This window comes from Manis javanica, chromosome 7 (assembly GCF_040802235.1).
Source record: "Manis javanica isolate MJ-LG chromosome 7, MJ_LKY, whole genome shotgun sequence".
Lineage (NCBI taxonomy): Eukaryota > Metazoa > Chordata > Mammalia > Pholidota > Manidae > Manis > Manis javanica.
The window spans coordinates 62,784,648-62,810,881 of record NC_133162.1 but is presented as its reverse complement, the minus strand read 5'-3'; the positions used below and the strand labels follow the sequence as shown (position 1 = coordinate 62,810,881).

General features: G+C 36.8%; 1 protein-coding gene across 4 annotated transcripts in view; it reads left to right on the top strand.

Moving 5' to 3' along the window:
• PRKG1 (protein kinase cGMP-dependent 1) overlaps positions 1 to 26,234 on the top strand; it is a 1,271,722-nt gene that overhangs the window by 1,228,757 nt on the left and 16,731 nt on the right. For all 4 annotated transcript variants that reach the window (XM_037002637.2, XM_037002636.2, XM_037002638.2 and 1 more), the window contains 2 exons: positions 20,140 to 20,279; positions 21,184 to 21,273. In XM_037002637.2, coding sequence (XP_036858532.1) covers positions 20,140 to 20,279; positions 21,184 to 21,273 — 230 coding nt within the window. The remainder of the gene's footprint in view (positions 1 to 20,139; positions 20,280 to 21,183; positions 21,274 to 26,234) is intronic.

Here is a 26,234-nt window from a genome sequence, read left to right as displayed (position 1 = left end):
CAGCAACTTTGTGCTTTTTTTTCTTTAATTTTATGGTAATTCTATGGCTGTTTATAGTCAAGCTTTGGTTTGTTACTGTACTCAACTGCTGTAGAACAGTACTATTTTATGTTATTTCCTGAATGTCAAGTTCTGTTGGGGCTAATATCTGATAGGAAGGTGAAGAGTTATCTAGCAAGGGGGAGTACTGGAAAATGATGGAGCTAGAACCACCTAGTGCTTACAGGGGATAGAAAGTTTAATAGTCAGCTTATTGGTTTACTTCGTTATTAAAGTTTTATTATGGGCTTTTTGCCCATTTTGGTGAATCTGGTTAAGAGCTGTAGCTGGAGTGGAGAGATGCACACTCCAGCAAGTAGGCATAGTTCATCTGATAGGACCTGTGCACACTCACAATCTAGGGCTTGCTTGCTTTCTTTCCTTCCTTTCTTCTTTTCCTTTTTTGTTTATAGAATTTTCATTTTCACTACAGAAGTTGTTGCAAATTCCTTACCTTAATTTATATTGCCTGTGGGCTACTTCAATCTTAAAATACAGACCATTGCAAATTGTTTCTGGATTACTTACAAAGCTATTTACTCCCATTTTACAGAGACCCCAAAATAATTTTATGCTGTACCATGTAATATGGATTGCCTGATTAAAGTTGTTGAGAGAACATATTCGCCATTCCTATTTTGTTGCTATCCAACTATTGGGATGACTCTGCCTTATACCTTGGAGCCATTTTCAATACTCTTTTTGGGAAAGCTACTGCTCTTTTTATCCAATGTATATGCTTTGAAAATTAGTAACACAGCATGTATAATAGATGATACTGATCCCTTTCAGATGTTGGAGTTGAGAGCACAGAGAAACTAAGACCTTCATTTCCCAATGGAATATGTGTGTACTGTAAACTCAAGGTCAGGCTTTCAGAGTGAACCATCACATTGCCTTAAGCTACCTCTGTGTTACTTGGACAGTTACCCTTCTTTTCTTTGTCCCAAGCTATTGACACATGCTTGCTGGGCTGTTTCTGTAAGGTTAAATATAATTAACATTCTTTTAAATGCATTTTTATTATGTCAAATAGCAGATATACAGAATTGCCCAGCTGGAAAGAACACTTCATTTTCTGAGAGGTGGCCAGAGGCCCAGGGAGATTATATGACTAACCATGAATGTATTACTGAAAGATCCAGAACTAGAACCCACGTTTTCTATATGAGCTTTTCTAAACTCACTTCATCACCCTTGTTCTATAGCATTAGGTTACCTAAGTGAGGGCATAAAGGGAGTCACCCTTTCCTTGTACATGGAAGTATATTTTGAATCATGTTATAGAGGAATTTTGCATAATAATAAATGTGCTATTAACAATTTAAACCTTAAATTTCAGAAATCATTTTAATTACAGTATAGTTCAGAAAGCCATTTTCTTCCAAAATAATAAAAATATGTCTATGGTGCAAAACAAACTATGAACTGGTAATTAAAAAGGTTAAATAGGTGAATGGATAAGTAGATTGTAAGGACTAATGCAAAGCTAATGGTCCTGAGCCAATTTGAACCTTACTCTGATCATAACCCTTTTTCCCAGTAAAAGCAAAGAATTAGGTCTATCAGAAAACAAGCCACTTTAAGGCAAGTACTTGTCTGAGATAGAAAGGATTTCTTTATTCCAATACAGCCAGGAAATGTGTCTTTAAAGCTCTTTAAAATGCTGCTGACATTGCTTCCCATCCTCAGGTCAGTATTATTTGGGTGCCAGCTGGAGCCTGACAGTTAAGAATTTGTCAAAATCTTTGTCATAAATTCTCACATTAAAATCTACTTTGTCCAAGTATACCTTCATCCAAATGGCAGTATAACATTTCAAGCTGCAGTAACATTTCACTGTAAATGAAACATTGACCAATTCCAATTCCTGATATAACACATAGTATTACTTACAAAAAATAAAAGGAAGATATTGAGAATTAGCATTTTCTTGTTCATTTTCCCTTTCTAGGAATTTTGAGAGTAAATCCAGTGTGGTATAGGGGTCAACAATCTTTTAAAACTTGCTTCTCAAACCTTTACTTATTCCCTTGGTAGAACTGGAGGAAATAGGGGTGGAGATAGGAACAGGTACAAAGCAACATATATCCTGTGATGGATCATATTTTGAGGAAATTGCTTTGGCCAAAAGAAACAAACTAAGAAGCACATAAGAATAAAAGCAGCTAATTTTTACTGAATGTGCACTCTGTTCCAGACACTGTGTGTGATATATAAGCCCTTTTATTTCATCTTCACAGGTAACCAATGAAGATTTTCCCCATATTACAGATGAGGAAACAGGGCTTGGGAGAGTTTCAAAAATTTTTCCAAGATCACAAGCCAAAAAACTGGTTGAGATTTACACAAAGGGAGTAAATATCGGAACTCACATTCTAAGTCAGTACAATACCCTACATTCTTAGTAGGGATAGAATATTCTGCAAATGAGGTCAAACCTGGGGAGCATGCCTAGTCTCAGAAGGATTCCTCAGCAAGAGGAGGAAGAGAAGTATACATGCTTTCTTCCCCTTTGGCCTCCCTCCTTCCACACAACACTAATTGCATATCTCTAGTTAACTTACAGAAATCATCAGCATCACCCACCATCATCATCTCAAATTCACAAAGTGGAGTTGGTATAGCTAATTTGGCCAACAGGTAGAACAGAAAGCAAACTACATTTCCCCTTAAAATTTTTCATGGATTAGTTTTGTGAAAACACTTTTATAATAAAGCATAAATGCTTAGGCTCACTAAATACAAATTGCTAGAACTTGCTCTGAGCATTTATATTAAATAAATATTTATATATACATATATATGGTAAGTCCTTTAAGGGTGAATAGTGTGGTTCAGCCCAAACTTGAATAGGCTGTTATACTATTTGCAACTTCCCAAGGTCCTGGCATTCATGAAACTCTAGTTGAGTGGTTTCCATTGAACTAGAATCCTTTGAGAAAGTCAGACAATACTAGCTATTACAGCTTACAAGAAACTTAAAGTGGGGGACTTACAGATGGTGACATGAGAAGGGAGTCAGAAACCTCCTCCCAAAACCACATATAATATGAAAATATAGCAAATAGAACTAATCTTAAAAGAGCAATAGGAAAGAAGTCTGTGATGGACTGCCTACATCTGGGGAAAAGAGTAGACTTCACAGAAAAGGGTAAAGTACCAAAGCTGTGATCCAGCAGAAACCAAGCCATTCACCCACCCCAGCTCACTGGTGGGAGGAAGAGAAATGGAACAGGGATGGGGTGGAGGCCTCAGACTACTAAACACCCAGCTGTGGAGATCTGCTCTGGGAGCATGAACCTTCATTACATGGTGCTCTGAAGACTAGTGCAGTTGAAAAGCTAAGACAGGCAGAATACTTGGAGAGACTGAGATTCCAGCTGATTGTGGAGAATAGGTACCCACAACTGACCACTCTGGGACAAAAGAAAGGTGGACATCCTGAGAAACTTCCCATCAATGAGAGGGCTGCTAAAGGGGCAAGGATTGCACAGAGCTTGCTGCACAGCAGAAAGGACAGGTGGAAAAAATTGTCCCAGCCCCTCAGCCCAGCAGGTTGGAAACTTTCAGGATCTTAAGGCACTCTATCCCCCTGGCAGGCAACACAGCTCTGAGAACCTCCACCACAATACACAGCCTGCCGCTCCTTCTTCCACCAGCACTGGCTTGCAAACCTGCTGCCCCTGCCATGGCACCAGGCCAGCCAGAGGGTGGCCCTGCCTATGGCAGCTACAGGGGCGTAGCATAGAGACTTCTCCCTGCATGCTCAGCCCACTGGCCCTGGCAGTGAAGGCAGGCACTGCAGCCAGGAAGCAAGAAAGAGCCCTTTCCTCCCAGCAGGTACCAGCACTCACCTGTGCACCCGCCATTGTTGCGGGGCTGAGCAGCTCCAGAGAGTGAGGTTTATGGGCACCAAGTTATTATTACAAATATAAAATGTCAAAAGAACCCAGTATAAACCAAAATACCACAAACCAGAAACAGAGCCAAGTGAAACTGAACTCACCGAACTTCTGAAAAAAATTTCAAAATAAAAATCATGCTCACAGAGCTACAGAAAAATATTCAAGACCTCAGGGAGGAATTCAAGAAAGACAGAAACTTGGAAAAATACAGTATCTGAAATGAAACATACAATGGAAGGATTTAAAAGCAGATTAGATTAAGTAGAGGAGACAGTAAATGAAATAGAAATTAGAGAACAGGAATACAAACAAGCTGAAGCACAGAGAGAAAAAGGATCTCCAGGAATGAAAGAATATTAAGAGAACTGTGTGACCAATCCAAACAGAACAATATCTGCATTATAGGAGTACCAGAAGAAGAAGAGATAGAAAAAGGGATAGAAAGTGCCCTTGAGGAGGTAATTGCTGAAAACTTCCCCAATCTGTAGAAGGAGATAGTCTCTCAGGCCACGGAGGCGCACAGATCTCCCAACACAAAGAACACAGGGAAGACAACACCAAGATATATAATAATTTAAAGACAAAGATCAAGGATAAGGACAGAGTATTAAAAGTAGCCAGAGAGAGAAAAAAAGATCACTTACAAAGGAAAATCCATCAGGCTATCATACTTCTCAGCAGAAACCTTACAGGCCAGAAGGGAGTGGCATATGATATATTTAATGCAATGAAACAGAAGGATCTCGAACCAAGAATACCTACCCAGCAAGATTATCATTTAAATTTGAAGGAGGAATTGAACAATTTCCAAATAAGCAAAAGTTGAGGGAATTTAACTCCCACAAACCATTTCTACAGTGCATTTTGAAGGGACTGCTATAGATGGAAGTGTTCCGAAGGCTAAATAGCTGTCACCAGAGAAGGAAGTAGAAAAATTAATTGCTAAGCAAATGCAAAATTTGATTAACTGCCCCCAAACTCAGTCAAGGGATACACGAAGAGTACAGAATATGATACCTAATATGTAAAGAATGGAGAAGGAAGAGAAAGGAGAGAAAAAAAGGAATTTTTAGATTGTGTTTGTAATAGCACACTAAATGAGTTTAGTTAGACTGTTACATAGTAAAGAAGATACCCTTGAACCTTTGGTAACTATGAATCTAAAGCCTGCAATGGCAATAAGTACATATCTGTTGATAATTACCATAAATGTAAATGGTCTGAAGGCACCAATCAAAAGACATAGATTCATTGAATGGATAGAAAAAAAAAGACCTGTCTATATGCTGCCTACAGGAAACTCACTTCAAACCCAAAGACATACACAGACTAAAAGTGAAGTGATAGAAAAAGATATTTCATGCAACTAATAGGGAGAAAAAAGCTGGAGTTGCAGTACTTGTATCAGACAAAATAGACTTCAAAACGAAGAAAGTCACAAGACACAGAAGGACATTACATCCAGCAAGAGAATATAAACATTATAAATATCTATGCACTGAACACAGGAGCACCTATATATGTAATACAAATACTAACAGAATTAAAGGGGGAAATAGAATTCAAGGCATTCATTTTAGGAGACTTCAACACACTACTCACTCCAAAGGACCAACCAGACAGAAAATAAATAAGGAGACAGAGGCACTGAACAACACATTAGAACAGATGGACCTAACAGACATCTACTGGCACAAGAATAGACCCATAGATAGATGGAACAGAATAGAGAGCCCAGATATATGGCCAATTAATATATGATAAAGGAGCCATGGATATACAATGGCAAAATGACAGCCTCTTTAACAGCTGGTGTTGGCAAAACTGGACAGCTACAAGTAAGGGAATGAAACTGGATTATTGTGTAAGTCCATACACAGAAGTAAACTCATAATGGATCAAAGACCTGAATGTAAATCATGAAATCATAAAAGTCTTAGAAGAAAAGATAGGCAAAAAAAAAAAAAAAGAATATAAACATGAGCAACTTTTTCCTGAGCACATCTCCTCGGGCAGGGGAAACAAAAGTAAAAATGAACAAATGGGACTACATCAAACTAAACAGCTTCTGTACAGCAAAGGACACCATCAGTAGAACAAAAATGCATCCTACAGTATGGGAGAATATATTCATAAATGACATATCTGACAAGGGATTAACATCCAAAATAAAAAGAACTCACATGCCTCAACATCCAAAAAGAAAATAACCCAGCAAAAAAATGGATGGAGGATATGAACAGACACTTCTCCAAAGAAGAAATTCACATAGCCAACAGGCACATGGAAAGTAAAATGCAAATTAAAACAACAATGAGGCATCACCTCATACCAGTTAAGATCACCAACATCCAAATGACAAGGAACAACAAATGCTGACAAGGATGCAGAGAAAGGGGAACCTTCCTATACTGCTGGTGGGAATGTAAATTAGTTCAACGATTGTGGAATGCAATATGAAGGTTCCTCCAAAAACTTAAAATAGAAATACCATTTGACCCAGGAATTCCACTCCCAGTAATTTACCCAAAGAAAACAAGATCCCAGATTCAAAAAGACATATGCACCCCTATATTTATCACAGCAGTCTTTACAATTGCCAAGATATGGAAGCAACCTAAGTGCCCATCAGTAGATGAATGGATAAAGAAGATGTGGTACATATACACAATGGAATATTATTCAGCCATAAGAAGAAAACAAATCCTACCATTTGCAGCAACATGGATGGAGCTAGAGGGTATTATGCTCAATGAAATAAGTCAGGTGTAGAAAGACAAGTACCAATGATTTCCCTTATTTGTGGAGTATAACAATGAAGAAAAACTAAGGAACAAAACAGCAGCCAACTCACAGACTCCAAGAAGGGACTAGCAGTTACCAAAGAGGAGGGTTGGGGAAGGGTGGGTGGGGAGGGAGAGAGAAAAGGATTGAGGGGTACCATGATTGACACACATGGTGTATGGGGTGGTCATGGAGAAGACAGTGTAGCACAGAGAAGACAAGTAGTGACTCTGCAGCATCTTACTATGCTGATAGATAGTGTCTGCCGTGGAGTGTGAGGGGTACTTGATAATATGGGTGAATGTAGTAAGCACAGTGTTTTCCATGTGAAACCTTCATACAAGTGTATATCAATGATACCTTCATGAAAAAAAAGTGTTCCACCAAAAAAAAAAAAGGAAAACACTAATCTTTTCCTTCCGGACCTTGACTCTTCTGATGTCATGAAGACTATGATTCTGAGACTGTTGTTTTTCAGTTGAGCAGATCCATTGGTGCTTCCTCAGTGAGCTGGGAGAATTACACAAGTGAAAGCCTTCCTTTCCTTTCCACATGCTGAGGGTAGAAAGGAGCATTAATGTCATGGATCAATCACTACACATTGTCCAACTAAGAATAGCTCTGAAATGAAGTCAGTGGAAGGTACAATTCAAATTACAGTTTCCAGAGTGGTGAACTCCAAGAGGGAAGGAATATTATATCTGGAATTCCCTTTATTCATCTGATTCAGCACACCCTTCCTGAATAAGAAATTGTTGTAACCACCTCTGCACTATGTTTACCATGGAACCCTGCTTGATGACCCAAACTCCCATACCTAGCAACTAAATCTTGCTACCCACTGGGCCTAACTTCCCCATACTGGGGTTTTACATTCTTTATTTCAAATCCTTATGGCAATCCAGCATGCTAGCTTTTATTAGTCCATTTTTTAAAGGAGAAAGTAAAGATCCAGACAGGTTAACTAACTTTTCCAGGGTGGTAAGTGGAGAAGCCAGTATATATTGAAAACAATGTCTAGCCTTCTATATCCAGGATTTAATTCAAGGCCATACCCTTTCCACAGCACCAGGCTGCTTGCCCCGCAAATCTATCCTAAATGATTTCAAATTTGACCTTGTAGGGACCAAAGTCATGCTGCCCCAAGACGTGCAGATTATTTTGAGCTGAAAATCCATCAAGGCCCAAAAGACTCAGGAGCATACTTTGACCTGCCACCAGCATAAAAAGAATGTAGGTGGAGGAGCTACTCCAGGAAGAGAGCTACCACCACAGACAGCTGTATTATAATGTGCACTAGGTGTAGCAGATAGGAAGGGAGGTGGCTAAGTCTGTTAAAATTTCTATCTGCGCTCCATTGTTTCTCTCTGGCCCATCAAGACTTGTTTTTCAAACATTACTCTTTTCATATTCCTGTGACTTACTTCCCTTTTCTTTTGAAGTCTCAGGCCCCTACTCCCTTCTCCTTGGTTCAGGAAGATTTATATACCTTATTCTCCTGGACTTTCTTTGGAACCCATGTCTATGGCTTCCCTGTGCATATGTAACTAAACTTTGTTTTTTTCTCCTGTTAATCTGTCTCATGTCAAGTTGAGATTCTTAGGCCAGCCAAAAGGCTCCTTAGGGGTAGAGGAAATTTTTTCCTCCCCAAGACCTCAACTAGCATACTATCCTGAAAATAGGAATTTGGCTATTACTCGTATCTACAGCCTTTCCCATCTGCTACTCCAGACCAATCTCCCAGTGGATTCCTAAAATAGCCTATGTTTTCAGCCTTCTGCAAGAATTCTCTGCCCTGAATTGTCCTATTTGCTAACAATATTGCAGCATCAAAAACAATATGGTATCAAAGATACACTTAACTCATTCACTACTACCACTGGGGTGGGGTGGGGTTGGGAAAGGTACCTAAGATTTTTCCTTCCTCATTAAAGAAATGAAGATTGTAAAATAAGTTATATTATAAGAAAATAACTTAAAGTTTTTCCATGACTAGAAAATTGAAAACAATCATTATTTTTTACTCATCATAAAAGTGAGATATGCTAATTGCATGAAAGTTAAACAATTTTAAAAAGTTCAAAAGAAATAAGAATCAACTAAAAATCTCCCTAAGGGAAAACCATTATTAATATATTGGTGAACACGTTAGTAATTGTCTCTACATAAATTTTAGATATAGATGTAGATAGATATACATTCATATACAAACACTGGGATCATAAATTATATGCTGGCTTGTAACCTGTATCTTTTATATATATACCTACACATTCATATATACATGTATGTAATGCATGTATATATATATGTATATAATTTTCCATGTTAAATATTATTGTAAGTCATTATTTCTAAATCATTATTTTTATAGCTGCATTGTATGGATATACTATAATTTACTCTTCCAATGCCCTCTTCATGGACATTTGCCATTAGAAACATTGAGTTGAACATCCTTGAATGATGTTTGGGCAATTGTTGGTTTATTAGGAGAAGATATCTGATGAACATGTTAGTTAGACTTTATTTAGGAATTAACTTCAGCACAACATCTTTGTTGAGTTAGCTCACATCAATAGTCCTCAGGCTTTCTGACTTCCCAGTTAAGAGCCAGGGTCTTATGAGCTTAGTGGCATTCTGGATTAAAATGGAAGTAGAGGTTTAGACTAATTGCTGTGCTTAAGGAGCTAGTGAGGTCTTTACAGATTGCAAAGGAGATGAAAGTACTTTCAGACTATAGGACTGCCTCCACTCAAGCAAAGATAATAGCCTTAGTAGATTAACTATATGGTTTTGTCAACTTTTTGTAATTAACACTTACTAAAATGGCAGTTAATAAAGCTGACTCCCAATATTTCTGTGGCCTTGGGCAAGATAAGAACCTTTCTGGTAATACTCAATTTGCTCCTTTGAAAAATGGGGATAATAATAGTGTCTCAAAGAGTTGCCTAAAAGATTAAATGAGAAAATTTATTTATTACACTGCTCCCAACACTTCAGAGCTTTATTAATGTTAGCTTATTAATAACGATGTTTTTATTGATGACAGTCTTTGTCAAAACAAACAACAAAAAAAAAACAGAAAAATCTTCCTCATGCCATCAAGAGTTGATGTTGGGATGCTAAGTAATATATGTGGATGTGCCCACCATTTATGTATTTAATAAAGGTTAATTCCCATTTCTCTCTGACATCTACCCAGATGGATTCATTTATTTCCCTGAGTAGATTCTTCCTAATATAAAATTCAAAACTACTAAAGAAATAGCAAGCTTTCCATGTGTTTTTCCTATGAAACAAGGTTGACAAATATTTTTACTTAATATCCTGACTACAGTGAAATAAACATCTGGGTATAGGTATAAACAATGATAAGATATTATAACAAAAATGGTAAATATACTTAGAATCATAGAATGTATTAATCAGAAGAGAACTAAAGAGTCGTGTAGTCTAGGAAAATGGATCTAAAGAGACAGCTGTGTCCTCAAGAGCTAAATGACCCCAAGTGGTCATTATCCTAGAAATGGTTTTATTAATGTAGTGATCTCTATGGTTGGGAACATCACATATTAGTCATTCAAGGAAAAAAACAAGGTTAAGAAAACATCTTGTAAACACAAAAACTAAAAAATTCAGGCTGAGTCAGATATTTGCCATGTATATTTCCTATGCAGCATTAGCATGTAGAAATCTTTTCTTCCCTTTCATACATAATTAAGTACACTTTTGGAGAGAAGAAAAAGACCAAATACCTCATGCTTGTCATTAAAGCTTCCCTTGTTTTTCTCCTGTTAAACTCAGAGATACACATTGTGGAGCTGAAATGCTAGCTTTGTTTTGGATTTACCAGTGATAAATCATCATGGTCTGTTTCATTATTTGACTCATTCAGTCAACAAATATTTAATGAGCATTTACTCTGTCAGGTACAGTGAATAAAAAATTCCCAATCTTGGTTGCTTACTGACTATTGAGAGGAGGCAGATGAGGTTAGGGTAAGAGCTGTAGATAAGGGAGAAGTGGGTGATTATTCTTTCATATAGACTGGTGGGGAGAGAGATTCTGACTAGGAAACATTCGAGCAGAGTTTGGGGAACTAAAATGGTGACTTGTGGGAATGTCTGTGGGAGGCAACTCAGGCAGAAAAATAGGGGCAAATAGCCTGAGGCAAGAGTTTGCTCAAAGTGCCCAAAGAATAGCAAGGTGGCCATGCGACCTGAGCAAAGGGAATAAGAGGGAAGTGAGCCTCATGGGTAGCAGAGGTCCAGATGGTGTAGGACCTTATACAGCTTAGTGACAGCTTTGTCTTTACCATGAGTGACACTGGAGTGTTTTGAGAGAGGAGTGACACAATCTGGCTTTGTTTTCTTTTTTTCACTAAGTGTAGTTGATATACATTATATTGGTTTCAGGTGTATAACATAGTAATTCAACAATTATATATTTTACAATATGCTATCCAAGATAGGTGTAGTTATCATCTGTTAATGTACAAAGTTATTCCAATATTATTGACTACATTCCTTATGCTGTACTTTTCATCCCTGTGGCTTATTTTAAAAATAGAAGTTTATTCTTTATCCCCTTTACCTACTTCTCTCATCCCCCATTCCCCTCCCCTATGACAACCACCAGTTTGTTCTCTGTACTGCACACCTGGGCCTGGAGATCTGCTCCAGGAACAGGAGTCCACATTATATTGGTGATTAGTGGGCTGGATACCAGGAGCAGGTGGACACTCTGGGAGGCTGAGACTCCAGCCATTTCTGGAAGACAGGCATGCTCGGCTCCTCCTGAGACCTAAAGCAGAGGGGGCAGTTTGAAAGACTTGCCAGCAGTGGGAGGGGTGCCAGAGGAACAAGAGTTGGACAGAGCTCTCTCTTCAAGAGAAAGGACAGGTGGATGAAACCTCCCCAGCCCTCCATTAACCCAATAAATCAGGAGCTCTTAGGAGCCCCAGACGCTCCATTCTCCTCATTGGTGATGCAGCCCTGAGGCTCCTCCCTGTGCATGCAGCTATGGAACCAACCCACTCAGACCAGCAGCGACATCAGACTTCACTGCCTAGAAGGCAGAGGGAGACTCTCCCAGCTTTCTTGCCCCATTTCATCCCAACCAGGTAGGTTTCTGCAGGAGACAGCCCTGAGAGGTCCCTCCTCCCCACAGGTGTCCAAGTCTGGTGCTGCACAACCTGCCCAGCCCAGAGCCTCACATTGGCCCACACACCCCATTAACCCTGAAGCTCTGCCATTGCTGCAGGGCAGGCAGAGTGTGGCCCTACCCACACTGATCCCAAAAGAGGCTTCTTCTCAGATCACAAAGGCTGATGAGGCAAATTGCCAGCACTGCAGACAGACAGAAAGGTGGTCCCACCCACTGCACACCAACAGCTGGGGCTCCTGCACTGGAGAGTAAAGATTTTGAGCTTCTGGGCACCATAGGATGCCTCCTTCATAAAGCTATTACTGTAAAGGCCAGGAAGCATAGCAGATCTATCTGATACATAAGAAGAAACACAGAAACCCTTACAAAATGAGGAGAAAGAGGATTGTATTCCAAACAAAACTACAGAACAAGACACTAGAAAAAGGGCTAAATGAAACAGACATCATCAATCTTCTTGATAAAGATTTCAAAGTAAAAGCCATAAACATGCTCACTGATTTACAGAAAAGTATTAGGAAGGACTTTAACAAAGAGCTAGAAGAGCTGAAAAAGAACTAGAGATGAAACATACAGTAACTGAAATGAAACATACAATGGAGGGATTAAAGAGTAGATTACTGCAAGTAGAGGAGATACTCACTGAGATGGAAATTAGACTGCGAGAACACAATGAAGCCGAGGAACAGAGAGAAAAAAAGGATCTCTAGGAGTGAAAGAATAAGAGAGCTGTTTGACCAATCCAGATGAAACAATATCCACATAATAGGGGTAATAGGGGGAGAAGAGAGAAACAAAGAGATAGAGAGTGTCTTTAAGGAAATAATTGTGGAAAACGTCCCCAGTCTGGGAAAAGAAATAGACACTCGGGTCATGGAAGCACGGAGTGCCCCTCACAAAAGGAACTCCTGGAAGACAACATGAAAACATATAATAATTAAATGGTAAAGACTAAGGATAAAGAGACAGTATTGAGAGCAGCCAGAGATAAAAAAAGCCTACTTATAAAGGAAAACCCATCAGTCTATCAGCAGACATCTCAGCAGAAACTTTACAGGCCAGAAGGGAATGCCAAGAAATATTTAATGTACTGAAACAGAAGGACTTCAACCAAGAATCCTCTACCCTGCAAGATTATCATTTAAATTTGAAATAAGGAATAAACAATTTCCAGATAAGCAAAAATTGAAGGAATTCATCACCACTAAGCCAGCCTTCCAATATGTTAAAGGGACTGCTTTAGATGGAAATGGCCCTAAGGGTAAACAGCTTTCACCAGTGAAAATGAACTCACCGTAAAGGTAGTAGACTAATTAATTACCAAGCAAGTAGAAAATTAAAACAAAACAAAAGAAGCATATCAACTATGCACAAAATCAGTCAAAAGATAGACAAAAAGTGCAAATTATGACATCTAATACATATAATTTGGAGGAGGAAGAAGAAGAATTTGATTGTGTTTGAAACAGAGCAATAAGCAGCTTAATGTAGACTGTTATATGGTAAGGAAGTGATCCTTGAACCTTTGGTAACCACAAAACTAAAGCCTACAGCAGATACACAAAAAAATTTTTAAACAATAATCTAATCACAACACTTAAGAAAACCAGCAAATAACAAGAGAAGAGTATAAGAGAGAAAAAAAGGAACAAAGAAGAACTATCAGAAGGCAGTAAGTACACAATACCTACCAATAAATACCTTAAATGTAGATGGATTGAATGTACCAATCAAAAGATATAGAGTGGAAGAATGGATAAAGAAACAAGACCCATCTATATGCTGCCTACAGGAGACTCATTTCACCTAAAGACATACACAGACTAAGAGCAAAAGAATGAACAAAGATAATTCATAAAAATAATATGAATAAAAAAAGCAGGAGTAGCAGTACTTATATCAGACAAAATAGATTTCAAAAGAAATAAAGTCATAAGAAACAAAGGACATTACATAATGATGAAAGAGTCAGTCCAACAAGAGGATATAACCATTACAAATATCTATGCACCCAACATAGGAGCACCTAAATATGTCAAACAAATACAACCAGAATTAAAGGGGGAAATAGACTGCAACACATTCATTTTAGGAGACTGTAACACACCACTCACATCAAAAGATCAACCAGAAGGAAAATAAATAAGGAAACAGGCACTGAACAATACAGATCAGATGGACTTAACAGATATCTACAAAACATTCCACCCAAAAGCAACAGGATACACATTTTTTTCAAGTGCACATGGAACATTTTCCAAGTAGATCTCATACCAGCCCACAAAAAGAGCCTCAATAAATTCAAAAAAGTTTGAAATTGTATGAAGCAGCTTCTCAGACTACAATGGTTTGAAAATAGAAATAAATTACACAGAGAAAGCAGAAAAGCCTAAAAACATATGAAGGTGAAATAACATGCTTCTAAATAATCAATGGATCAATGAACAAATTAAAACAGAAATAAAACAATACATGAAGACAAATGAAAACAAAAATTCAATAGCACAGAATCTGTGGGACAGTTCTAAGAGGAAAGTACATATGAATCAAAGTATAGATAAACAGTCTAAACTCACAATTAAATAAACTCAAAAAAGAAGAACAAATGAATCCCAAAGTTAGTAGAATGAGGGGCATAATAATGATAAGAGCAGAATTAAATAAATTTGAGAAGAGAGTAAAATAGAAAAAATCAATGAAACCAGGAGCTGCTTCTTTGAGAAAATAAACAAAATTAATAAACCCCTAGCCAGACTTATCAAGAATAAAAGAGAGTACACAACTAATCAAATAAGAAATGAAGAAGGAATAATCACAAAGGATAACACAGAAATACAAAGTTATTAGAGAATACTATGAAAAATTATATGCCAATAAATTGGACAACCTAGAATAAATGGACAATTTCCTAGAAAAATACAACCTTCCAAGATTGACCCAGGAAGAAACAGAAAATCTGAACAGAACAGTTACAAGCAATGAAATCACATTGGTAAAAAAAAAAAATGCCCAAAAATATGAAATGCCATGTCCAAATAGCTTCATAACTGAATTCTACCAAATATTTAAAGAAGAGCTAATCTCCATCCTTCTTAAAATATTCCAAAAATTAGGAGTACTTCCAAACTAATTCTATGAGGCCAGCATCACTCTAATACCAAAGCCAGACAAAGACATCACAAAAAAAGAAATTATAGACCAAACATCCCTGATGAACAAGGATGCATAAATCTGCAACAAAGTACTAGCAAACCAAATTCAAAAATACTCAAAAATGTCATTCATCATGAACAAATGGCATTTATTCCAGGGATGCAAGGATGGTGTGATATTCATAAATCTATCAATATCATATACCACATTAAGAAAAAGGATAGATAGAAACCACATGATCATCTCAATAGATGCTGAAAGAGCATTTCACAAAATTCAGCAACAATTCATGATAAAAACTCTCAACAATATGGATATAGAGAGCTAATACCTCAACATAATAAAGGCCTCATATCCACAGTCAACATCAGACATAGCAGCAAAAATCTAAAAGCATTGCCTCTAAGATCAGGAACAAAACAAGAATGTCCACTCTCACCACTTTAACTCAACAAAGTACAGGAGGTCCTAGCCACGGAAATCAGACAACACAAAGAAATATAAGGCATCCATATTGGTGAGGAAGAAGTTAAACTGTCACTTTCTTTTTCAGATGACATATTATACATAGAAAACCCAAAAGATTTCACCAAAAACTATTAGAACAAATAACTGAATTTAGCAAAGTTGCAGGGTACAAAATTAACACACAGAAATCTGTTGCATACCTATATACTAACAATGAACTAGCAAAAGGGAAATCAGGAAAACAACTCCATTTACAATTGCATCAAAAAGGATAAAATACCTAGGAATAAACCTAACCAAAAAGGTGAAAGACCTACACTCTGAATCTATAAAACACTCATAAGAGAAATGAAAGAAGATACCAATAAATGGAAATCTATCCCATGCTCATGGATAGGAAGAATTAATATTGTAAAAATGGCCATCCTGCCCATAGCAATTTACAGATTCAATGTAATCCCTATCAAAATACCAACAGCATTTTTGAATGAACTAGAACAAATAGTTCTAAAATTTATATGGAACCACAAAAGACTCCAAATAGCCAAAACAATCCTGAGTAAAAAGAAGAATGCTCCCTGCCTTCAAGCTCTACTACAAAGCTACAATAATCAAAATAATTTGGTACTGGCACAAGAACAGATACATAGATCAATGGAACAGAAAAGAGTGCCCATATATAAACCCATACATATATGGTCAATTGATATATGTTAAAGGAGCCATGGATATACAATGGGGAAAAGAGAGCCTCTTCAATAACTGGTGTTGGGAAAACTGGACAGCTACATATAAGAGAATGAAACTGGATTATTCTCTAACTCCATACACAAAAGTAAACTTGATATGGATCAAAGACCTGAATGTAAGACATAAAACCATAAAACTCTTAGAAGAAAACATAGGTGAAAATCTCTTGAACATAGGTATGAACAATTTTTTCTGGTCCCATCTCCCTGGGCAACAGAAACAAAATAAAAATGAACAAGTGGGAGTATATCAAATTAAAAATCTATTCAGCAAAGAACACCATCAGTCGAACAAAAAGTCACATAAAGTATGGAGAATATATTTGTAAATGACTCATCTGATAAGGTGTTAACATCCAAAATACATAAAGAACTCATAAGCTTCAATGCCCAAAAATCAAATGACCTTATTAAAAACTGGGCCAAGGACATGAATAGACATTTCTCCAAAGAAGAAATGTAGATGGCTAACAGGCACATGAAAAATCCTCCACATGGCTAATCATCAGAGAAATGCAAATCAAAACCACAATGAGATATCACCTCATCAGCGAGTTAGGATGGCCACTATCCAAAAGACAAGAAATAACAAACATTGGAGAGGATGTGGAGAAATGGAAACCCTTCTATACTGTTGGTGGGAACATCAGTTGGTGCAACAGCTGTGGAAAGAAATATGGAGGTTCCTCAAAAAATTAAAAAAGAAATGCCATTTGATCCAATAATTCCACTTCTAGGAATTTACCCAAAGAAAACAAGATTGCTGATTCAAAAAGATATATGCACCCCTATCTTTATCACTTTGCAGTATTTGCAAAAGCCAAGATATGGAAACAACTTAAGTGTCCATCAATAGATGAGTAGATAAAGATGTGGTACATATATACAATGGAATATTTTTTGCCATAAAAATAAAAATCCTGCCATTTGCAACAACATGAATGGATCTAGAGGGAATTAAGCTCAATTTAAGAAAACCAGGTAGAGAAAGACAAATACCATATGATTTCACTTATTTGTGGACTATAAAAATATAGCAAAACAGAATGAACAAAACAGCAGTAGACTCATAGACATGGAGAAGTGACTAGTCATTACCAAGGAGGAGGTGTTGGGGCAGGTGGGGTGGAGAGTGAGAGGGATAAAGGGGCACAATAATTCACAATCACAATATAAGTTGGTAGGACAGTAGTACAGCATGGAGAATAGATCAGTGATTCTGTAACATCTTTCTACTTTGATAGTAACTACACTAGGTGGGGTGAGGATTTAATAATATGGATAACTGTTGAACCACTGTGTTATACATTTGAAACCACTATAAGACTGGGTATCAATGATACTTGAATAAAAATAATAATAATGGTGAAATAATCATAGGGGTTCATATATCTTTTCAAATTAGTGATTTTGCTTTCTTTGGGTAAATACCCAGAAGTATTAAGTTCTATAGGATTTCTATTTTTAATTTTCTTGAGAAACCTCGATACTGTAAGAGCTTTTTGAGTTTACTTTCTCACCAACAGTGTATGAGGCTTCCCTTTTCTCCACATCCTTTCCAATCTTTGTTATTTCCTGTCTTTTTATAATAATAGCTATTCTGACAGTGTGAAGTGACTTCTCATTGTGGTTTTGTTGTGTTTCCCTGCTTGTTAGTGATACTGAACACTGTTTCCTGTGTCTCTTGGTCATGTGTATGTCTTCCGTGGAAAATGTTTATTTAGGTCCTCTGCCCATTTTTTAATTGGACCATTTGTTGTTTTTTTTTTGGTGTTGAGTTGTATGCGTTCTTTATGCATTTGGGATATTAACTGCTTATCGGATACATCATTCACAAATATTCTGTAACTTTGTTTCTTCACAGGCTTCCTTTGATGTGCGGAAGAATTTAAGTTTGCCCTAGTCCCTCTTAGATAGTTTTGCTTTTGTTTCCCTTGCCTGGGGAGACATAGCTAGAAAAGAAAATTTCTAATGCAAATGTTGAAGAGTTTACTGCCTTTGATCTGGCTTAGACAACATTTGATGTAACTCTCTCTGATAGACGCTGCTGGGTAGGGCAAGGGCACAAACAGAGAGACCATGAATGAATGTCCATTTTGTGGCACTTTCTCATTTAAGGTCACAATAACTCCGCACACTTGCTGGCGGCATCCTCAGCAAGACCTGGAGCTCAGAGCAGTTAAGTAACTGCCCCAAGAGACAGAGAGGCATTAAGTAAGGTCAGGGTTGAAGTCCAGACCTGTGATTCTAAAGGTAGAGTTCTTTCCTCTCACCCTGTGCAGAAGTTAAAATGCACGTTATCATCTTAAAAAGAATAATATTACATTAGGTGTGTGAATTACATGAATTTTCAGTCATTTAATTAAGAGAGACTGTAAAGGGATAAGATTTTTTTTCTCTGTGTTTTAGTGCTCTAACACAGTTCACTTTTCATGCCATCTTTCCTATCCAGATTTTTTTTAGAAGTGGGTTTTCATGTTTTGTGTTGTTATGAACTAAACTAAATTCATTTGTATCCCACTAATCTGTCATTTAAAAAAATTCCACAAATGGAGTAGAGGGCCTTTGGCTGTTTAAGGCATTTTCAAACATTCCCTTTTTTCCCTCTAACCTGTCATACGGATTCACAAATGCTGACAATAAACCAAGGCCCATTTATTTAAAGTTTCCTTGTGTTTTCTTCTTCTAAAGAACTTGCCACACTAATGTCCTCTCAGACTGAAACCTCTCTGGACATGTGTGCATGAACAAGACGTCTAAAAACTTCTCCACCCCTGCAGATAAAGCAGTAAACAATTTACAATGAAAGAGGAGAGTAATGCTTCAGCAGAAACACAGAAAGAGTTTGTCATTAGTTCCCCAGACTTGTACTAGTTCTGAATAATGTGAGCTTTTTGGTGTTATCTTGAGGATTCTGTTGCTGAAGAAGACTAGATGATAACTCTTTTATACTGCTTTTAACTGATTAGTTCTATTCTCTCTCTTCTCTTCTCTGCCTTATAAGTCACCTTGTTGAAATATTTTGTAAAACAGTGACAGATCAGCAGTCTGGCCGGACAATGGGAGTTGGAGAGGACCTAAGCCCCACTCCCAGAGTAATGTGGGGTGGCAACAGAGGCATGGAAGCACTGGGGATGTCAAGGCTCAGCCTAACCCCCCGTTACCCATCCACCCCCTCCCCAAAACCTAATATAACTCAGGAGTAAGGCTTGAGGTCAGACAGGACTAAAGGCACCATGCATGTTTGAGTAAAATGGAAAAAAAATAGTTTTCAAAAATCTCTTGAATAAAATCTTATGATTTTTTTTCTTTTTTTAACAGAAGGGGAGAGAGAGACTAGGAGGTAAAAAGAGAAGAAAGAGCAGTACCTATTTTTCAGTCTCAGCAGAGACAATAGTCTGCCACTGAATTTCATAACTTTAGAAATATTTGTGGACTAGTACTTAGGAGGAAGGGCATAAAGACCCATATGGTCTTTCCTTTTACCACACTCACTTGAAGAAAATCGGAAAATAAATAAGCTTTTATTTTTACTTTTTTGATTGATAGACAAAAACTATAAAGTGCACTCAAACACATTATATGAAATGAAATGAGAATCAATACACTTTCCCTCTTCTAATCCCAGTGGGCACAAAGCCTATTGGGAATCCAGTTAGTGAAATTGTATATGATCCAGTGGAATGAGACTGGAGAATAACTGAGCCCTGAATTTTCTGCCCAACTCCAGCAAGGATTCACTGTGTGACGCAGGTTGTGTTTGGGATGTCATGGAAGTGCTCCACGCACCTGCTAACACCAGGAGAGGAATGCATACAGTCAGAGGAACGCTGTGGGCTTTTCTCTTACTCTCTGCCTTTCTTTTTAAGGTCCAGCTGAAAAGTGAAGAATCCAGAACCTTTGCAATGAAGATTCTCAAAAAACGCCACATCGTCGATACACGACAACAGGAGCACATTCGCTCGGAGAAGCAGATCATGCAGGGGGCACATTCGGACTTCATAGTGAGGTGAAGCCCCTGCCCTCGAGAGCAAGGAAAATCAACCACAAAAACCTCTGCCCCTCGTGCTCACCATTACACATTGCACTCACGTAAAGAAACGTATCTTCTAATCTAAGTTTAAGAAAGTTTTGTTGACTAGAAACTAAAAAATTGAAGTTTTGATTCTTTTCTTTTTTAAAGAGATTCAGATTCTGTAAAAAGAACACGATTTTCCCAGAAGCAGTTTCTAACATTCCCACTTACATCGTGTTACTCCAACACTCTACATAGACCTCTGGTGCTTGAAAAACAAAATAATCAAAGATCAAGTTATTTCACCTTTAATGATTTGAATACTTCTTGAAGACTTCTTAAAAAATGAAATAATTAACCATGTCATTATTTTGAGAGCACTAGTAAGAGGCTACTGGGGAGCTGTTTTTTTAAAATATATATGCAGAAGAAACTTATAGTACATTTGCAGGTGACACTTGCTGAAAACGGGATATAAAGTGAACTTAAGTGAACAGTGCATGAACTTCATACGTCTGTATTTGCAAAGTATAGTCTACTTTATGTCCATGTGCACTGCATGTTTATAACCACTAAATATTGCTCATGAGTCCATGCTTGAAACATTAGCCAAACTGAAATTAGAAGAATCCCAGGAAGCCCTCTTGGTCCATAATCATTGGATTAATCCATTTCAAAGGAGAGACTAGCCTTCTATAGAATGTAAATCTTAGTCATGAACCTTGTCTCCTTTTCACAAAAGATGCATTTGTGAACTTAAATCTTTCTCAGTCTTTTAATAAAAGTTCAAGCTTGGAAGTCAAGTATAAGACTATATAATCTGGGAACTCAAAACATTTACATGGGTTTTAAAAGACAATAATGTCTATAACCTTTGTTTCTTGTTTGAAATTCACAGACTATACAGAACATTTAAGGACAGCAAATATTTGTATATGTTGATGGAAGCTTGCCTAGGTGGAGAGCTGTGGACCATTCTCAGGGATAGGTAAGACTTTTAAGAAATTTCTATCATGTCTCTAAACATATAGTTGACTACAAAGGTCTGTAAGCAGAGTCAATTATACTAAAGTATAAAAATCATTTTTACATTTTATCTGTGCTTACATTTCAAAACGTAAAATAAAGATGGGGCATAATCCACTATACACATGATTTACTGTAAATATGAAACACACTTTGTTTCAGAATTGTAGCTGATGATTCAAGTTTAGTGCACCATAAAAATGGTACCTAGCCAGGTATAGACACAGGTCTTAGTTTACCTTGGATTTCAGAATCAGGCAACTATACACCTGTAATACGAAGAGAATCACAGCTGTTTTATAGTTGCAATCCAGATCAACTATGAGTTTAATTGCTCTACTCATTCTTCAGATGGGCAGTCTGCCTTTTCCTAACACTGAGAATGTTTTCAAAGTAACTTTTTCTTCTACCTTTACATTGCTCTTTGTTTTCAAAGTTAACAAAAGTATCTAGTCATTCCATTCAAGTCTTAACCGGCCTTAAGAAAAAAATGAAACTGCTTCGAAGCAGTATTTCATGTACCCAATCTAATTTAGATTTGCTTCTTTCTTCCCTTTCAGAGCAAGTAAAGTTGGTCTAGCTGGTGCTCATTTGTTTCTTTTAATTATGCATACTTAATTTTCCATCTCCTATTTGTGTAACTAACAAATGAGCTTTTTAACAATTTTGTTCTATAAAATATCCCAGGAGATCATTACCAAACCCCAAATGTTAACTTAAAAAAATAGAATTTTCTTTTCCTATGGATTATCTTTCGCTCATTTCCTGTGAATGATCTAGTAAGGTTCAAAAGGCATCCTTGTTCCTTTGAACATCCACCTTTAGACATCTCTTTTTTTCTTATCTGTTACAGTCTCACTACTCACACTCCTTCATTAATTGGGTAACATCTTTCCGAACTCTGCCATTACACATCCCTGCTTTTTGCACAAAGCCACGCTATTTTTTGACAATTTGTGGATATTCCAGAATAGAACGAGTGGTTCTTTTATACACTGTCCATTTAAAGACTCATTCCTGTGTTCCTATACGTTCACATCTTGGTACACATTACCCTTTGAGGAACTTTATTCCCATTGCCTTAGTTATATATGTCAAATAGATTTCTTTTTACCTTACTGTGTCCTATTACATTGATATTTTGTTTCATTTCTTAAATTTAAGGTAAATAAACCTACAAGGAAATGCATCATGTTGGCATTAGGTGACAGTAACATCTGTACTATTACAATAAAGCACATTACTACATTATTGTTAGTTAGATTTGAGTACAAATTATACACTCTGATAGAGTCTGGGATGTAAAACAGACATGGCCCACTTCTCATAATTTACAGGGGCTGCGTAAAGTTAATATTCTGATTTGTGACTTAATGTCTGGTTTAACCTTATGTGGTTTTCCTGTATTTTTTACCTGACCTTTCAATTCACTGGCTTATTTAAAATCTCTTCTCTACTTTGTTCTAATTAGAAGATTTAGAAGTGGAAGTAAACATGAAAGGAATAATACACCACACAAGGAGAGGAACAGCTGTTTTAAACTATGAACTTTAACCAAACAAGAGTAAAAGCCAATCTAAAGTCTACGAAGCATTAAAAGTGCACAGACATTAAATTTCTACCTATTTTCTCCCTATTTAACTTGATATTGCATTTTGTTGGTTCACAGACACCAGCCAAAGCTTCTGAGTGGAATTGTTTTGATTTGTCAGGGCAGCTAAGCTATTAAAAAGCACTTTACCTTGGGAGGTACAGATGGAGGGAAAACATCAATGTGTGGTCCTGTCTCTACCTCTACCAGGCTGCTCTTGGATCCGTTCCTTTTTCCTCCTTTTTATCATTAGATTTGCGGTACACATTTACTGAGTTCCCCGAATGGACTTAATTACTATAGGAAGAGGCATAACCAGAACAAATAGCAGCTCACCTGATCCTTCCTAGAGATTCAGAGGGGCTGAAGCCCCAGTGTCAGAAGCAATGGACCTATTCTGTATAAAATCACCTCAGAATCATCGGTCTCTGCCAATTTTCTTATATCTACAAGTAAACATATTGTTTTTATTCTAGACTTCTCCTACTTAAGAAATTGCTGTTTTGAACATCCAGACTCTAATTAGTAATGCCACTGAGTAGCTTTCTCACTGTTTAAATTGAGGCTGAAAGTCTGAAAGTTAATTTTAAGAAGAAACAATGCCAAGAGAAAAAGAAAATTATGCTGCTTGTCACAATGTATGAAATATCTATAGTCAAAACAAGCCATATTATTCATTTCATTCCATTATTCCTTGTGACCCAGGAAAGTACAGGGAGAAGCAGATGCTATTCTGAAAGCTTCAAGGAAATGTATTTTGTGTTGATTTTAAGAAAGGTTTGTGTGACTGTATTCTTTACTGACATAGTAATACTTCTGAGCCCTAGGGCTTTAGCACAGGAAGACTGTATGATAGCAACAGACACCCTCCTTGTCTCACCTAGTAGCTGAAATGACCATTTTTTGCCTCTCATTCTTCTCATCAGCATAGAAAAGGAACACAGAGCAGTTTTTTGCTGTTAAGAAATAAGAATTAGAATGACACCATATATGCAAACAAGATTTGAGGACTACGAAATATTTTCTTATCTTTGAGATACGAACTACAGCACTGATGTGCTAATTGTTGAAATTATTTCCCTGGTTTATTATTCATTAACCATTATGTTGTGTCTTCTAATTTACAACTTCTCGTTTTCCACAAATTCTGTTCCGTTATTTGGAATAGGTCGTTACAAATTTTACTTATTTACCTTTCCTCCATAACACTTAAAAGAATTGACACCCTTGCAACTTTCTTAAAAATGTAAGTGATTAATATGATAAACATATTTATATTCATGTTATATCTAAAACATTAGCACTTATATATATATAAGTAATACATTCTAATCTAATGAAATTTAACATTAACTATTTATTTCATTTGAATTTTTTAATGTGCATGTTAATTTTTCCTGTTGAATATCTTAAATAATTTGGAAGCCATACTTTTCAAATCACACACATCTCATTTCTGGTCATGTATCTTCCTGGACGTGTTCTATAAGCCAGAGAGTAATTTTCTATGTCTCTTCTCCTTGATTCCAGCTATTTTGTGGGGGTCATTATTTAAATTCCATTTTAGATGACCTACTAGATGGTATAGATTGAATGTATTTTAAGGAAATTAGTCTATTTTTATAATAATTTAGCCTCCCTAACTTTATAATTGGCAATAAACTTGCAAGGGTTGTGACATACTTTCAGTTTATACACTCACTAATGACTGTAGTTACTAGTCAACAAAAAGAGGGAATTTGCCTTTCAGTGAGAGATGGTTTGTCTTTGTTATATTTGGTGTTTCAGGACTCAGTTTATGACAAGCTGATTCAACACTAATTAAATTTTGAGTCTATCAATAAGTATACATAACCCTTTAATTCTCTCAGTCAAATTGTTGTTATCTACTGCCATCTAGCTAAAATAAAACAACTACCCATTCCCAAAGAAGGTATAAGAGCCTACTCATTACTTGTTTTAACTGAAATGACACAACTGTCAAGACGTAATTTATTATTTCACAGATCTATATAGGGCAGTGATTTATGTCCTTAAGCAACTTTCTAACTGTTGATAAAATAAGCTTTCACTTTTGTTTTAGATCAAATTTACATTGTCATTTACAATTCTAATAGTAATTTTTCATTTTGAGTCACCCTAATGCTATGCTTTTTGACTGCTTTCACAAGCATATTTTGAAATCCACAAATTATCTACCTCAAGTGTCTCATGATGACACTATGTTGCTGGTAAACACTTGGTGCATATATATTATGTAGATGTATAACATAGAAACATATTTGAGACAAGGTATTCATTTAATTTTTAAAGTCAGTTACAAACATATTTTTATATATGGGAGATAACAGATCTGTTTAAGGAATGGAAACCGATTTTCTAGGCCAATCCAAATTTCAAAATGGCTCAGGACCAGAGAAACCCTGAAACACATAAACAGAGCTGTCAAGAAGTGAAGGCCCAGAGACATATACCAAAGATATATATGTTTGTGGTCAGTTCACTTCATGAAAAAAGAAGGGTTTTGATTGGCACAGAGTAAAAGGCTAATTTTTGCCAGCACCGTTGTGAGAAGCTGGAGGTAGAACAGAGATTAGAAGACTAGTCCAAGAGGACCCACAACAGTTAACCTTGGCAGAGAGAAGCAACAAATACTTGGATGACGATGATAATTAGTTTTACAACCTCCTCACTCCCATTCCCCAAAAGACTCCAGGCCTGTCTATATCAGTCCATTTTCCTAGAAAAAGACATAGTAGCTAAAGAAGAGATTTTTGGCATTCAAACACAATGACTACTATTTACTGAGTACCACCGTGTGCCAGGCACTTATTCTAAATACATGTATCAATTATTTGTGCCCTTACAACAACCCAGTGAGATTGTTTCTACTTACTAGCCCCACTTTACCCATGAGGACACTGACCCAGAGAGATACACAGTTAGTTGCTCAAGATTAAACAGAAGGTGGAGCCCTGATTTGAGCTCAAGATTCCTGCTTCAGAGTCCATATTCCTACTCTGATAAATCTGAATTTGCACTAGGATTTTTTCATCTTCCCATTAAAGGCCAGCTTATTTAGAATATAAACATGAATACCACTCAGCAGAAATTTCATGAGAAATTGATCTCTCACTTAAGTGTTTACTTTCCTTACATTTACAATGCATTTGTCCATTTGCTTCCATTAACAACTAAATACTAAGGAGAACAGAAATACATTGCCCAGAGTCATAACTGCAGAAATACTCTCTCTTAAAATTACCAAGAATTTATAGGCTTTCAAAATAGCCAATCCAAATTACAGTTAGATGATAATTCTGATACAAAGA